This window comes from Hyaena hyaena, unplaced genomic scaffold (genome assembly GCF_003009895.1).
Source record: "Hyaena hyaena isolate Hyena2069 unplaced genomic scaffold, ASM300989v1 scaffold_195, whole genome shotgun sequence".
Classification (NCBI taxonomy): Eukaryota; Metazoa; Chordata; class Mammalia; order Carnivora; family Hyaenidae; genus Hyaena; species Hyaena hyaena.
This window is the reverse complement of record NW_024080827.1, coordinates 1,179,786-1,196,844: the sequence shown is the minus strand read 5'-3', so window position 1 is coordinate 1,196,844 and position 17,059 is coordinate 1,179,786. Positions and strand designations below refer to the sequence as shown.

The window sequence follows — 17,059 nt, the reverse complement described above, 5'->3', positions numbered from 1 at the left end:
ATCTGTCCAGCATTTTCTCTATAAAAAAGGAAAAGGTACTCATTGACAAGGTGTCCCAGAGAGAATCAAACAGGGCAACATGTGTGCTTCTGAGGGGATACATGGGGAGCCCCCATACCCCCTCCTGGCCCACCACCCTCCCAGCATCTGCATTCACCAACTCAGAAGCCCTCTGAACCCCACTACCCAGGAGTGTTATGAAATTTCATTATGCAGATGCAATGGATCAAATCGCCAGCTTGGCGATTAACTCAACCTCCAGCCCTTCTTTCCATCCTGGAGGATAGATATGGACTGAAAGCTCACAGGCTCTCAGCCCCCACGTGAAGCTACGAAGGGGCCCCCAGCCCCTAGTCATTTCATTAACCCACAAAAGACACTCTTCTCTCTTCAGATTCCCAGGGCTTTAGAAGCTATGTGCCAGGAAATGGGGACAGAGAACAAATATTTGTTTGGGATTATACCATACTCTCCCTTCCTTCATGTTCTTTCTCTCATACCCCTCCCGCATTCTCCCCACTCTGCTGCAGGATAACCAAACAGACTTCCTGGTCGCTGTCCATTGAACGAATGACCGTGTCCATTGATCTGAGCCCTGGAATTTTCCCATCTCCCAGTGAAAGCCAGAGTCCTCATAGATCTCATGCTGTCTGGCCTTCCTCTATTCCTCTAACTTTTCTCTTTAGTTACTGTGGTCCTTGCTGTTCCTTAAATATGCCAGACACCCTTCCACAGACTACTTGCCTGTGTATTGTCTTATCTCCCCCTCTATAGTATGATTTTCCTGTTTTATTCTCTGTTGTGTTCCCAGTGCCTAGAAGAGGAAGGCCTGGTACATAGTACGCACTCTATGGCTCTCAGTTGGATGAACGGATGACTATAGAATATACAGAACAATTAGGCTAACTTTGAACATGACTCCAATACTCAGGGAGGGGGAATCTCCAGTTTTTATCAAGAGAGCACCCCATCCCACCTTACCTGCTCGCCCTTAGCCCTTCAAGACTCACTGAGAACCAAGAACTGCTGAGAAGCTTCCCAGATCCCCTGGTGTAGGCTGGTGTCTGTGTTACTACTTGGGATGTGGCTTTTCCTGCGTCAGAGCACAGCGCAGAAAGGAATGTCTCTCACGAGGCTATAAGTGACTCAAGGATGGGGGCTGTTTTATCTCCGGTTCCCAGAAGGATCTGGATGCATGAGGAGAGTTTTCATCCCCACCAGGCCAGCCCCTGCGACTTTCACTGTGATTTCAGTCTCCAAATGTCTGCTGGCATTTGGCGTGGCATGTAAGAGCACACAGGCTTCAGAATCCATCAGGAGAGAATTAACTCCTGGCCCAGCTTCCTCCAGTGATTTAACCTCCCTAAGGATCAGTTTCCCTTTCTGGAAAATGAAGGTGGTGAGGCCAAGGTGTGCAGGATTGGGAGCACATGTTCTGGAGTCGGGCTGTCCGACTCTGCTGCTTCCTGGCTGTTCACTCCTCAGCAAGTTTCTTTACCTTGCTGTGCCTCAGTGTCCTCATTTATCAAAACAGAGATTAGGAGAAGACCTATCTGTTGGGGCTGGTACAGAGATTAAATTAGTTAATCCTGTATATGTAAAGTGCTTAGAGAGTACCCAGCAAAAGATAAGTGCTTTCTACCTATTATTGTTATTATTAATTATTATTACCACCTGCCTTAGAGGATTTGTGGGGAATCAAATGAGACAAATGCATATGAAAGCACTTAGCACAAATGGCAAATGCACAGTATGTACTCAAATAGGAGTTCTTATTTTTATTTTTAAGACTTTACGGGGTGGGCGCCTGGATGGTTCAGTCAGTTAGGCATCAACTTCAGCTCAGGTCATGATCTCATGGCTTGTGAGTTCGAGCCCCATGTCAGGTTCTGTGCTGACAGCTGAGAGCCTGGAGTCTGCTTCAGATTCTATGTCTCCCTCTCTCTCTGCCCCTTCCCTGCTCGCTCTCTCTCTCTCAAAAGTAAATAAACATTTAAAAAAAAAAAAAAGCTTTTATTATTTTATTTATTTATTTATTTATTTTTAATATTTTTATTTATTTCTAGGAGAGAGAGAGAGAGAGAGACAGTGTGAGCAGGGGAGGGTCAGAGAGAGAGGGAGTCACAGACTGAAACAGGCTCCAGGCCCTGAGCTGGCAGTCAGCACAGAGCCCGACGCGGGGCTCGAACCCACGAACCGCGAGATCATGACCTGAGCGAAAGTCGGATGCTTAACCGACTAAGCCACCCAGGCGTCCCAGCTTTTATTTTTTTAAAGCAATCCTACACCCAACATGGGGCTCGAACCCACAACCCCAGAATCAAGAGTTGCATGCTCCAACAACTGAGCCAGCCATGTCCCCAGAGCTCAAACTTTTCTTGTGGTTTGTCCAGGACTCTTACCGGATGCATTTTCCTGTCGACACCAGCTCAGAAAATCTCCAATCCTGCCGTACAGAACATCACACAGAGGCATAAAGCGACGGGCATTCTCTGCATAACTAGTGACAAGGAGGTGGTTGTTTTCCCAGAACAGGGACTAAGGAAAAAACAAACACACAATTACCATATAAAGTAAAATCAAGGTACTTTTTTCCAGACACGTCAGGCAGTCTATTTCTCATTCAACTCCAGCTTGCCTGACAACTGAACTTTCTTTTTCTTTGTGTTTGTTTACCCATTCAGAGAGTGTCCTAATTGCTACTCCCGTTATTCCTGGGGTATCAGGCAATTAACAAAATACTTTTCCAGTGGTGTATATATAAACATTCTTGGATTTAAAAAAAGATCAAAGGACCTGGCTTTGAATCCTGACTCTGTTCATATACTAGATGTGTGATCTTGAGCAAGGCCTGTAATCTCCCTGTGCCTCAGTTTCAACATCTGGAAAATGGGGAGCATGAGCCCTTTCTCTTCTTCCACAGCTGTGTTCAGGGTAATATGTAACCACAAAAAAGCACTTCCCAGGGTGTAAGGTGCCTCCGAAATATGTTACTTTTATATTTGTTTTACAATTTCCACTCTAAAGCTAGTTTTCACATAACAGTAAAACAAATAATGATATCCCTCTTATGATCTCATTAGATCCTTAAAAGTCCACTTGGTCTATGCCTAGGCTGGAAGCTTCCTGAGGGGGGTCTGTTTTGTTCTCTGTCACAACCTCAAGCCTTAGCACAATGTCCAGCAGGAACTATTTCCTGAGTTCATCAGCTAGCACCAAAATCATGAAAGAAGAGAACAAAATTTATGGTTCCTCTCTTTACTGGCAAGGAGGCAGCAAGGTGCAAAATGCAACGTATTCTTAAAAATCATTATTTTCATCTATGATATCACTGAACCTTCCAGCTCCATCAGACACAATGTTAAGATTTTCTCATTGGTAGACATTACTGTTACTGATTTTATAGTGAAAAATCAGGTGAAGAATTATGTTTTCAGAGAAACAAAGAATATATCTTTCTTTAAACTCAAAGTATTGTTCTAAGCAAGCATTTTATGTAGATTTTCTCATTTATTTTCATTTTATTAGAATTCAGAAAGAACACAGACATGTGGTTTTCTTAAAGAAACTGGTACTGAATAGATAGAATCCTAAGATTCCTTAAAGTAAGGGATCAGGGGGCGCCTGGGTGGGTCAGTCGGTGAAGCGTCCGACTTCGGCTCAGGTCATGATCTCCCGGTTTGTGAGTTTGAGCCTCGCATCAGGCCTCTGTGCTGACAGCTCAGAGCCTGGAGCCTGCTGCGGATTCTGTGTCTCCCTCTCTTTCTGTCCCAACCCTGCTCACACTCGGTCTCTCCTTCTCTCTCAGAAATAAGCAGGCATTAAAATAATAATAGTAATAATAATAATTGTTTAAAAAGGAGGGATCAGTCTTCTGGGAAGATACTGAGGCAAAAGGCTTTCTGAGTCCCTCAAAGTTCAGACCAAGTGGGGCCAGTTGGAACACAAGTTATTCAGAACTGGCTGGGGGCAGAGGCCCAGGAAAAAGGTGTGGCAATGTCTTAATGTAGCGATTCCTGCACAGACTTGTTGACCTAGGAAAGCTCCTTCTGCTCAGACAGGCAGGAGACCCGGGATTACCAGTGTAGACAAAGACGTCTTCCCATCAGACGGCTCAGGTGAGTTTGTTGCTTAATTTTTCTGTTGATACTGAAACAGGGTCCCACAGGGTCTTTACACCTGTCGCAGGCACTCTGTATCTCTGTAGAGACGGAGAGGAGCATTTTACCTTATCTCTGGGGATGGAGTGTCTGGAGAGGCTAATAAAACGGTCATAGTCCGAGGGCAGTACGGAACAGGGATCCTTGTCCAGAACCACTTTAAAGGCTTCCCAGATAGCTGTGCAGTTCTTGTCCCTGTGCAGAAGTACACATTAAAAAAAGAAAAAAACCCAGCCATGATGTGATGTGAAGTAGTGCCATGCCTCTCAAAGTTCAACAGCTTTACAAGCAATTTTGCCACTTATTAACTCTGCAGAACCAAGGAAGATATCCAAGTGTCGTGTCTTATGAATTAACCCCAACTGAGAAGAGGAGAAGACAGACCTGTGATGGATTTAGAAAGCTGGCAGTGAAAGCGGCTCTCAGAAGGAACTAAGAGGGAACTACACACATTTTTCAGAGCTAAGGACCCCAAGTCTTGTCTCAGGCTCCCAGAGCCGAGCAGAAAAACACAGTAATGGAGGATGACAATTCCAATAAACCACGCAGGCCCCCAACTTGAGGTACCTGTTCATTCAGACAGAAGGTCCACTGTGTCAGGGGCCAGGTGAGGTCACGCCAGTGGACAAGACCCTATAAAACCAGGAATGAGCTCTGATGGTTGAGAAAAGCTGTTACACCTCCTGCTAATGTTAGTTAGAATAAGGTCATCAGGGACCTAACTTCTCATCAGTGAGAAATTAAAACAGATAAACTATCTTATTTCTCCAGCATATTTGTTTTTAGCTTCACGAGCCCTTGAGAACCTCCCTGTTCCTGGAAAACCTTCAAAGTTACTTGGGAGAGGGGCGCCTGGGTGGCTTAGTGGGTTAAGCGTCCGACTTTCGCTTAGGTCATGATCTCGCAGTTCGTGGGTTTGAGCCCCACGTGGGGCTCTGTGCTGACTGACAGCTCAGAGCCTGGAGCCTATTTCAGAATCTGTATCTCCCTCTCTCTCTGACCCTCCCCTGCTCATGCTGTCTCTCTCTCTCTCCTAGGAATAAATAAAAATATTTAAAAAAAAAGTTACTTGGGAGAGTAGATTCCTTGGGTGCCTGGGTGGCACAGTCGGTTAAGCATCTGACTCTTGTTCTTGGCTTAGGTCATGATCACATGGTTCATGAGTTCGAGCCCCACATCAGACTCTGCACTGATGGTTCTGAGACTGCTTGGGATTCTCTCTCTCCTTCTATCTGCCCCTCCCTTACTTGTGCACTCTCTCTCTCTCTCTCCGTCAAAATAAATAAACTTAAAGAAATTAAAAAGAGAGAGAGAATGGATGTCTGGGAACACAGAAGATCATAAATGTTCCTGCGAAATGGAAGTTAAGCAAACCCCTTGTGAGCCACGCTGGAAAGATTACAAAGTTAATCAGGTTCCTGTGACCAGCTTCCTATTTGTAAGAATATTGAGCAAAATGTTGCTGGCTGGCAGTATAAAGCAGTTCTGAAGTTTGTGTTAAGAGCAGACAGTGGTTTGAGAACTATCTCCCCATCTCCTTCCTTGCTGGAAGTAATAAAAACCATTTGTTCAAGCCAAAAGATTTGGGCTGATCTATTGGCTGACACACCCCAAGCTGTTACCCTTTGCGTTAAGTGACACTAAAGCAGAAAGAATGTCCTCCAGTGACAGCCACAATTCTTGAAGTCCATTCTAGCTTTCCAAAAACATTTCCCAAGGCATTGGCACCTTTTTATTTCTTGTGTTGGGCAGTGGCTAACATGGTGTTCCTTATTCTAGTCTCTGCTCTTTTTATTTGTCTGGAACGTGTCACACACACACACACACACACACACACACACACACACACACATCCTGATACAAGAAACGGACATTATGAAAATAGCAAAAGTAGGTCCAAAGAAAGTATAACGATTAGTAAGAAGCAGCGTGCTGTCAAGGGAGACTCAAACTCAGAAAGTCCTCTCCCTTCGGGGATCTGAAACTGAATTCCCCAAGTCCCTGACTCACCAATTCCTGCAGAAGGTCCTCTTCCTGGGTCTGACCCCTCTGGCTAAGCACTCGCTGGTTGTCATCCAAATTCCCCTCCACCCAAGCCTCACCTCTAGACTGACCACCCACAGCCTGCTTCACTTACACACTTAAACACGCACACACACTCCTCACCTCTAGGCTCCCCGCTCTCCACATTTGTCTCCCCGGGCCTTTACTTTCTTTTAAATGTTTTTTTTATTTATTTCTGAGAGAAAGAGACAGCGTGAGCAGGGGAGCGTCAGAGAGAGAGGGACACAGAATCTGAAGCAGCTCCAGGCTCTGAGCTGGCTGTCAGCACAGAGCCCGACGCGGGGCTCGAACCCAGGACCCGTGAGATCATGACCTGAGCCGAAGTCGGACGCCCAACCGACTGAGCCCCCCCACCAGGCGCCCCTCCCGGGACCTTTTAGAACCCCCCCCCTTTCCTCCACTGCTGTCGGGTCAAGATCCTCCCCTCCCCCCCTCCGCACCCCGCCCGGGCCCTGACCTCCGGACTCCATCTGCCCCTCCCCGCACCCTCCTCACCTCTAGACCCCCGTCCCCGCCGCGCTCACCGCAGCTCCGGGCTCAGCAGCGAGATGTACTCGGCGCAGCGGCCCAAGAAGATGCTCCGCAGGTGCGGGCTGCTGCCCTCTCCGCGCCACCGCGCGCCCCCAGCGCCCGCAGCGCCCGCGGTGCGCCCCGGCGGCAGCAGCAGCAGCAGCCACAGCAGCGCGGGCGCGCGCCTCCGGGCTGCCATCTCCCGCGCTGCGTCCCGGCTCCGTGCGGCCCGCACTCGCCTCCGTCCCCCGCCGCCGGCTGGCTCCCCCTAGCGGCGCTCCCCTGGCTCTGCGCCCCCGCCCGTGGCTTCGGCCCCGGGACGCAGTCACCGACGTAGGGCTTCACCCGGGACCGAGCTCTTCCTCTTGGCTAATCTCCTCCTCCTCCTCTGTTTAAAGATTTTGTTTTTATTTTAATTTTAACAATTTTAAAAAATTTTTTAATGCTTTATTTATTTCTGAGAGAGAGAGAGAGAGAGAGAGCGCGCGAGCGTGAGCAGGGGAGGGTCAGAGAGAGGGAGACACAGAATCTGAAACAGGCTCCAGGCTCTGAGCTGTCAGCACAGAGCCCGATGCGGGGCTCGAACCCACGAACCGCGAGATCATGATCTGAGCCGAAGTCGGACGCGTAACAGGCTGAGCCACCCAGGCGCCTCTAAAGGTCTTATTTTTTAAATAATCTCTACACTCAAGGTGGGGCTTGGACTCACAGCCCTGAGATCAAGAGTAGCATGCATGGGGCGCCTGGGGGGCTCAGTCGGTTGAGTGTCCCACTTCGGCTCAGGGCATGATCTTAAGGTTCGTGGGTTCGAGCCCCGCGTCGGGCTCTGTGCTGACTGCCAGCTCAGAGCCTGGAGCCTGCTTCGGATTCTGTGTCTCCCTCTCTCTCTGACCCTCCCCTGCTCACGCTGTCTCTCTCTCTTTCAGGAAAAAAAAAAAAAGAAAAAAGAAAAAAAAACTTAAAAAAAAAAAAAAAAAGAGTAGCATGCTCCAGAGACTGAGCCAGCCAGGCGCAAAAAAAAAAAAAAAAAGAGTAGCATGCTCCAGAGACTGAGCCAGCCAGGCGCCCCGTTTTGTTTTTCTGTTTTGTTGTTTTATTTTTTAATTGAAGTATAATTAACACTCAGTTTCAGGTGTAGGACATAGTGATTGGACAATTCTATACCTTCCTTGTGCACCCCACACGTGATAGTCAACTTCTGTCATCCTAGGTTATTACAATGCTATTGACTGTATTGCCTATGCTATACTTTCCATCTCCCTGACTTATTTATTTTATACACCTCTTAATCTGCTTCTCCTATTTCGTCCATCCCACCCCCCACCTCTGCCCTGGCAACCACCAGTTTGACAAACAAACAGAAAAACAGGCTCTTGGGAATGCTAGCCAGAGTCCAGGAGGAAGGAGCTTCCAAAGAAACAAGGTTGGGGAATAGGCGAGGAAAGTTGAGTCATCGAGATAAAGAATTTCTGGCCCCAAACTCTGACATCTTTGACAGAGAAGCTCTCTTTTCCACCGGTCAGTGATGAGTGGGTTTTGTTTTCAGGAAGTAATAACCATAAAAACTAATATTTGTTGAGTTGCTATTATGTGCCAAGCCCCCTATAAGCATAGTTTTAAATTAACTTTTCACAACTTCCCTCCCAACTGGGTTTATTATCCCCATTTTTAAAAATTTTTGTTTGTTTATTTTTAAATGTTAATTTTCATCTCCATTTTTAGATGAGAAAACTCCGGGAAATTAAGTAGCTGGGAAGTTAAGTAACTTGTCGGAGGAGGTCATAATCTCCCTTCCAGATAGATGCAAAATCCTAGAGGGAGGCAATTCAGAGAGCCAGAACTGCACTTTGAAGTTTGGAAGCCCTAAGCCTCTATTCTCACGGTGAGGATAGGTGTGAACTCTGAGTGCCCCGGACAGGCGTCTGGTAAACATGGGAAGCTGGCGAGAGGTGGGGTTGGAGTGTTCTATAACACTTTATTTGAATCTCTCTTTGTTATTTATTTTTTAAATGCATATTTATTTTGGAGAGAGTGCAAGTGGGGGAGGGGCAGAGAGACAGGGAGACAGGATCCAAGCCGGCCCCCTGCTGACAGCAGAGAGTGAGATGTGGGCTCGAACTCACAAACCAAACTCGCAAACCTCGAGTTTATGACCTGAGCCGAAGTTGGATGCTCAACTGGCTGAGCCGCCAAAGTGTCCCATCTACTTTTTAAAATTTTTTAAGGTTTTTGTTTTGTTTGAGAGAGAGGGCACAAATGAGCCAGGGGCAGAGAGAGAGAGAGAGAGATAATAGGAAGTAGGGCTCACCCAAAGCCCTGTGAGATTATGAACTGAGCTGAAGTCAGATGCTTAACCGACTGAGTCACCCTGACTTTCTTTTTCATTTGTAAAGTTTATAACCAAACCCACATTCTTCTCTCCAGCCCTCCCTGACTCAGTCCACTTTCAAAACCTTTTTGTATTTACTTCCACATTTCCAGATAACGTGCCTGTGTGCTGCTTCTTGATGTTTCCATCTTGGATATTATTCTTTGACCTCCTAGGATGGAAAAGGAAATTTTATCTTTAACCTGGCACGTCCTCAAAAGGCATCTTTCTGTGCCTTTCCTCATCCCAAGTGTTTTATCTCAAGCTTTAAATCAGCATTTACGTTGTTGTGACCTGTGTTATTCATGGCTGAGCTTGTGGTATTCTATGATTATGTTTCCTTTCTTGTGAACTTTTTGCTTACCCTAGAGGAAATAATCTCCTTTATCGTCCTCTCTACCCCATTCTTCACCCACCACCCTCGCCTATTTGTGTGCTTGGTACCCTATGTACACTTATGATTATGGTCAAATTCTCTGCAAGACGTGTGACTCTCTAAGTGCATTCAAAAGTATCAGTCTGGGGGCACCTGAGTGGCTCAATGGATTAAGCCTCAGACTTCAGCTCAGGTCATAATCTTGGCTTGTGAATTCAAGCCTGCTTGGGATTCTGTGTCTCCCTCTCACTCTGCTTCTCTCCTGCTTGTACTCTCTCTCTTTCTCTCTCTCTCAAAAATAAACAGTCAGAAAAAATTTTTTTAAGTATCAGTCTGTATTTTAGGTGATGGGTTTGATATCTTTCTTTCCCTTCCTTTCTTTCCTTCCTTCTCTCCCTCCCCACTCCTTAGTTTCTTTCTTTCTTCCTTCCTTCCTCCCTCTCTCCTTCTTTATTTCTTTCTTGCTTTCTCGCTTTCCTTCTTTCCCTAGTAACATTCTTCCCAGAGCACAATGAATGGAAACTAAATAGAATATCAAGCACATAAACAAATAAGTTTGGGTGGGGGTTGAGGGGGAGACAGTTATTACCTCTGGGGTTAGCAAGAAGTTTACAATAAAGGAAACAATCATAGAATACTGTAAGCTCAGCCATGAATAATATTCACAGGTCATAATAATATGAATGCTGATTACTGATTTAATGCTTGTATCTAGAAAACAGAAAGAACTCAACAACTCAAAAACAAGAAGAAACACAACACAAATTTTTGAATCAGCAAAATAATTGAACAGATACCTCACCACAAAGAAGATATTTACCAAGAAAAAGATGAAAATGTGTCTGTCCCAAGATTTACACATGAAATGTTCATTGAGCTTAATCCATAAAACCCCCAAACTAAACAATGTAAATGTGCAACAAGAAAAGAACAGATAAACAAATTGTGGTCTAGTGATACAATGGAACACCACTCACCAACACAAAGGTACATACTCCTGACACACTGGGGCATCTAAAAGTATACACACTGAGTGAAAGAAGCTACAGGGAAAAAAAATACATACTTTATTATTCCCCTTATAGGAAGTTCTAGAAGAAGGAATAGGATAATGACATACAGAATTGGAGGAAAGAGAGTTCAGATGGCACCAATTGCTCACTCAAAGGCAGAATAATGGGAAAGTAAGGGACTTTTTCTGGAAAAGATCAAAAATTAGTTTTATTGGTAAATAGAATGTAGTCTGAGACTTGACCGGAAAGCTAGGGTCACACCTCAAAGACCTTGAACTCAGTACTAATCTGGACTTTGTATTCTTGAACTTTAAGAGCTTTCAAGAATTCTGCGACTTCCTTATTAAAAATGTCTCTTTTGTTGGCTGCCATTCTTGGTTGTTAAGGATGAAGTGAGAGAGATGAGGCATTAAAGGTCTTAAAACTGTGTGTTTCATAAAGTTCTCTCAATGAATGTTTTGAATACTTACCATCTTATTTGCTTTTTGTGTTTATTTTCCGTTATGGAAGGCAAGAGTAATGGCTCCACAAAGGTGTCCCTATCCTAGGGGCACCTGGGTGGCTCAGTTGGTTAAACATCTGACTTCAGCTCAGGTCATGATCTCACGGTTCGTGGGTTCAAGCCCCGCCGTTGGGCTCTGTGCTGATGGGTAGCTCAGAGCCTGGAACCTGTCTTTGGATTCTGTGTCTCCCTCTCTCTCTAACCCTCCCCTGCTAATGCTGTCTGTATCTCTCTCTCTAAAAAAAAAAAAATGTTCGTATCCTAATTCCCAGGAAACTGTGAACACATTACCTTACACAGTTGGAGGGAGTTTGCAAATGTGATTAAGCTAAGGATCTTGAGATGAAATGAATAAAATGGATGGATCCAATGTCATTTTAAGTGTCCTTATATTACCAACTCCAGTCCTTGGGTTCCCCAAGAAATAGAAATATATTGGGACCAAACAGGAATTCCACATAAGACATGACTTTTATGTGGGCTTAAGCTCAAGCACAGGAGAGACGGTACGAAGGAAAGGACCTCTCATGCTGGCTCACTGAACAAAGGCCAGGGAATTTTTTTAAAGAGACCGAGGGAAAGGAGTAACATCTAAGTGTGTATGGGTGGGAAGAGATATAGGAAGTGGGGCACTTAAGCACAGTGGTCCATCATGCATGGTGTGTCTCATTAGCATGTTCCATCTCCACCCCCTGGGTATGACTTTCAGTATTATAATGAAGGAGGAAGTTGGTGAAAGGTCAGCACTGGGGTCCACCTTGGTGCAGATTGGTTTCGTTAGGTCTCTGCCAGGCTACATAGTGAAGTCCCTCCTTTAGATAAGCATGCTGCATTTGCATTCCTGCAAGATATGCTACTCAGGAGGCATAAAGTTTTTGCTATCAAGGAATGCTGGGTTTTGTGGTTAGGGTTGAGGGGACCTGAGTCCAGTCCCTGCTCTGTCTCCCTAGACAGGTGGATCAGAAACACAGAGAAGGCAATGTAATGATTGGAAGCAGAGAGATATGTGAGGGTGCTATGCTGCAGGATGGGGCCATGAGACAAGGAATGTAGGCAGACTCTTGAAAGGTAGGAAAGATAAAGAAAGATTCTTCCTGGGGCTCCTGGGTGGCTCAGTCAGTTAAGCTTCCAACTTTGGCTCAGGTCATGATCTTGCGGTTCATGAATTCAAGCCCCACATCTGGCTGGCTGCTGTCAGCACAGAGTCTGCTTTGGATCCTCTGTCCCCATCACCCACCCACCCCCACCCCCCACCTCTCTTCCTCTTGCACTCTCTCTCTCAAAAGTAAATATTAAAAAAGTGGGGGGCACCTGAGTGGCTCAATCAGTTTAGCATCCAACTTCAGCTCAGGTCATGATCTCACGGTTTGTGGTTTAGAGCCCAGCATTGGGCTCTGTGTTTACAGCTCAGAGCCTGGAGCCTGCTTCAGATTCTGTGTCTCTCTCTCTCTGCCCTCCCCTGCTCACACTGCCTGTGTCTCTGTCTCTCAAAAATAAATAAACATTTAAAAAATTAAAAAAAAAAAGAAAGAAAGAAAGAAAGGTTCTTCCCTAGAACCTGCAGAAGGAAGGAGACTTGCCGACATCTTGACTTTAGTCCAGGGAGACTGTCACTGGACTTCTGATCTCATTTCTGAACAAATGCATATTGTTTTAAGCCCCAGGTTTATGGTAGCTTGTTAGAGAAGAATCTTGGAAGTTTTCCTTTTCTTTTTCAGTTTTCTTCAGTTCCAAGACTGATCTTGGGATGTCACCAGGGACAGGACAGTTACTCTTGGCTAATCGTGGCCAGATCCTTCAAGGGGATGCCCCAAAGCAGAGGTGACATTGGAGAACAGGTGAGGCAGCTTCAGTCATCAAAACAAGGAGATTTTTCTGGCAATTCTGCCTGGAACAAATACTCAAAATAGGGAAGTGGTATGCAACTGTGTGGAGGCTGAAACAATTTTGAGGGACATAGTAGAAGAAACCTAATTTGCCTTAAAACAAATTGTTAGTAGAAATATGGGTGTTAAAGACTTAGCTCTCTGAGGTCTCAGATGTGAAGAGCATGGCAAAGAAAACCTATATGGTCTTTTTTAAAAAATTTTATTTATTTATTTTGAGAGAGAGAGAGAGTGTGTGTGTGTGTATGTGAGTGGGAGAGAGGCAGAAAGAAAAGATCCCCATGTATAGAGCCCCATGTGAGATCATGGCCTGAGCTGAAATCAAGAGTGGGATGTTTAACTGACAGAGCCATCCAGGCACCCCAAACCTAGATGGTCTTAAAGAATACTTATATCGGGGGTGCCTGGGCGGCTCAGTTGGTTAAGTGTCCGACTTTGGCTTAGGCCATGATCTCATAGTTCATGAGTTTGAGCCCCACATTGGGCTCTGTACTGACAGCTCAGAGCCTGGAGCCTGCTTCGTGCTCTGTTTCCCTCTCTTTCTGCCCCTCCCCCTCTCATGCTCTATCTCTCTCTGTCTCTCTCAAAAATAAATAAACATTAAAAAATTTTTTAAAAAAAGAATACCAGGACACCTGGGTGGCTCAGTCAGTTGAGAGTCCAACTTCAGCTCAGGTCATGACCTCATGGTTCATGGGTTCGAGTCTGCATCAGGCTCTGTGCTGACAGCTAGAGGGAGCACAGAAGCACCTCACCAGCAGTTTTTGGGTGTTTTGGGGTTCTGCTGGTGGAATGGTAGAAAGGGAAAGTGTAGGTTGGATTATGTCCTATAGTTATATAGAAAACAGGATTTGAGAGCAACCAACCTTGATTTTAGTTGAGATTTCCAAGTGAAATATTGGAGGTATGTCCTGGTTTCTTTTTGTTGCTTTTAGTAAGATATGAAAGAGATAAAAAGGATGGAACTGTTACAAAAAGGAGGCAGAATCTTATGTTTTGGGAAACTCACAGCCTATCCAGATTGATCTTCTGTCAGAGAGAAAGCCAATGCAGTGGTTGGACAACATGAAGTAGAAAGTAATTTAAAATTTTCATAAAATATACATCAAATTTACCATCTTAACCAGTGTTAAGTGTGACAGCCTTTGCTGACACAGGGAAAGTATCTGTGGTTAGAGTATGAGTACATAGGGCTCTTTGAGGGGGTAGGTGATTCAGGGGTCCTCTCAACCATCCAACAGAAACCAAAAACAGAGATGAGATTATTCCAGAAACATCTGAGTAGCTTCGTTTCTACTGGAGTGAATCCCTGTGACCCACAAAGTTTTTGAGAATATCATACCAATAGTAACACTGTCTAGCTGGACTTACAATGGTACAGAGAGAGGAAAGAACACAGTCAGGTTCCCCAAATTCTATAGGTGGAAAACAAGCTGAATATTACTCAATGACAGACATGTGTTACTCTTCATGAAAAAGTATGGCCCCAGGGGCACCTGATTGGCTCAGTTGGTAGGTCATGTGACTTTTTTTTTTTTTTTTTAGAAGGAGAGAGAGCAGGGGAGGGGCAAAGGGAGAGGAAGAGAGAGAATCTCAAGCAGGTTTCACGCCTAGCATGGAGCCCCAAGGAGCCCAACTCAGGCTTGATCCCACCACAGTGAGATCATGATCTGAGCCAAAAGCAAGACTCAGGTGCTTAACTCACAGCCACCCAGGTGCCCCACACATGTGACTGTTGATCTTGGGGTTGCATGTTCAAGACCCACCTTGAGGGTAGAGTTTTACTTTTTTTAAGAGAGCGAGAGAAAGAGAGAGAGAGAGAGAGAGAGCTGGGAAGAAGGACAGAGAGACAGAGTCTTAAGCAAGTCCCATGCTCAGTGTGGACCCAGATGTGGGCCTCAATCCCATAACCCTGAGATCATGACCTGAGCCGAAATCAAGGGTTGGAAACAACGGACTGAGGCACCCAGGTGCCCCAGGGGTAGAATTTACTTTAAAAAAAAAAAAAAATCTGACTCCAAGAGCGGAGCCATAGCTCCAGAGAGTGGTCTCAGGTCCAGGGAGTGGGCAGAGGTATGCATAATACGTTATCCCCAGGCTTTGGAACTTAATGGCATTTTCCTCGGTGGACTCTGAAGGTGATTGGATGGTGACTCCTTCCTGCCTCTCATTTTCTCCCTTTTTGAATGGGAGTGGGTTGTGACTGTTACCCTACGTCTGTCCTACCACTATATTTTTGAAGCACAGAACTGGTTTCTAATTTCACAGGTCACAAATGAAGGATTTTGCCTCAGGATAGATTATTCCCAGATACTGTGCCCACACCTAATCTAGGTTATTTAGATGTAAGGCTTGAGCCTTTGAGTTGGTGAGACGTAGATGAGGCTTTGGACTTGAGTTGATGTTAACGGGCTGAGGCTTTGGCCACATTCAAGATGGGCGAGTATATTTCTCATGCAAGATAGGTATGAGTCATTGGGAAGAGTAGACTGTGATGGGCTGAGTCCTCCTTTCACCACCCAAAAGATGTCCAGATCCTAATTCCCAAAACCTTGAATGTGTTACCTTGAAAGGGATTCTGCAGAATGTCATATACTGACGAAAAGAGATTCGATCTCTGAGTCAGAAACGATTTATTACTCACAGCCAAAAAACAAAACAAAAGAAAACAAAACAACACCAGACACATCAGTATTGTGTGTTACTTCTCCGTACCCTAACTCCCACAGCGTGACATGGTAACGATCAGATATCACCTCTCCATCATGCAGTGGGTTGCATGACATTAGACTCTAGGGTTTTATGGGGTTGCTAATATATCTTCCCATCCTCGCCTTGAGGGAGATTATCCATTGCTCTGGAATGCAAGCAAACATCTGGGGGTGGGGGGGTGGGGAGAAGGCTTTATCTTTACTTCCCTGGTCTGTCTCTAGCTTCATGATCCTCAACTGTCTCCCTTTACAAACATTCTTAACTTGATGCAAATACCCTCATTCAGAGAATCCACACTGAGCATACATGTGAGATAGTCAACACTTTTCTTCCAACACTTTATTTCAATCACCAAAAAGGAAAGGAAAAAATTACCTTCAATAGAATACAGGAGCTTAAAAATCAAATATAAGAATGCTAAGCTTGGTAGCTGATGGGAAGGAATTGCTCAACTTTACGGTTTTAGAGAGAGGCCTTGCCAAGAGAAACACCACCCATTGGAATCACGGAATATATAAGGGCAGAAGTTCAAATTAATTTGAGGAACACCTATGAAGCAATTTAAGTTGCTTATTATCAGCAACAATGTGAGGCAGTCATATCATTCAAGGCCATTTTTGAATGCTGATAGATTATCTGATGAAATCAGATTTTAAAATGTAAAAAAAAGGAGGGGTTGCCTAGGTGGTTCAGTCGGTTAAGCATCTGACTTCAGCTCAGGTGATGATCTCAAGGTTAGGGAGTTCAAGCCCCACACTGGGTTTGCTGCTGTCAGCGCAGAGCCTGCTTCGGATCCTCTGTTCCTCTCTCTGCCCCTCCCTTGCCTGCACACAGTCTCTTTCTCTCAAAAATAAACATACATTTAAAAAAATGTAAAAGAGGCTTTGCCACACATTTAATAATTATTCCTTAGAAGTTGACCTCAAGTTACAGATGTTAGAGATCATTATTTGTCAACCAGATATATAGTGCATACCCACTTACTATGTATCATACAAAACGGACATGAACTCTGCTCCTATGAAGCACTCATTCCAGGGTAGCAGAATGACAGAACTAGTAATCAAATAAACAAAAATATTACAAATAAGGGGCACCTGGGTGGCTCAGTCGATTGGGCGTCCAACTTTGGCTCCGGTCATGATCTCCTGGTTTGTGGGTTTGAGCCCTGTGTCAGGTTCTGTGCCGACAGCTAGCGCAGAGCTTGGAGACTGTTTCAGACTCTGTGTCTCCCTCTCTTTTTGGCCCTCCCCTGCTCATGTCATCTCTCTCTCTCTCAGAAATAAAAAAAAAAATTAAAAAATATTACAAATGATACACTACCAAGAAAAGAAATAAAGGGAATAATGGAACAAAAACTAAGGTGGTTAGGAAAATCTTCTTTAGGGAAGTCACATTAAATTCAATTTATTCTCAAAATGCCAGTCAGAGTCTTCTGTTTATTTCATCTTATTTTATTTTTTTAAGT

The 17,059-nt window shown here is 44.9% G+C and overlaps 1 protein-coding gene across 5 annotated transcripts in view; it reads right to left on the bottom strand.

Annotated features, from left to right (window-relative positions):
* Nucleotides 1-6,966, bottom strand: part of BST1 (bone marrow stromal cell antigen 1) — a 28,716-nt gene extending 21,750 nt beyond the window's left edge. For 4 of the 5 annotated variants that reach the window (XR_005530111.1, XM_039241557.1, XM_039241558.1 and 1 more), the window contains exons 1-3: nucleotides 6,749-6,966; nucleotides 4,229-4,355; nucleotides 2,403-2,538 (exon numbers count right to left, since the gene is read on the bottom strand). Coding sequence is in view for 4 of the 5 variants with exons in the window: in XM_039241557.1 (XP_039097488.1) it covers nucleotides 2,403-2,538; nucleotides 4,229-4,355; nucleotides 6,749-6,933 (448 nt within the window). In the remaining variant the exon portion in view is untranslated. Of the gene's footprint in view, nucleotides 1-2,402; nucleotides 2,539-4,228; nucleotides 4,356-4,727; nucleotides 4,794-6,748 lie in introns of all 5 variants that reach the window. The other variant, XM_039241560.1, reaches the window with a different exon arrangement.
* Nucleotides 6,967-17,059: the final 10,093 nt, after the last annotated feature.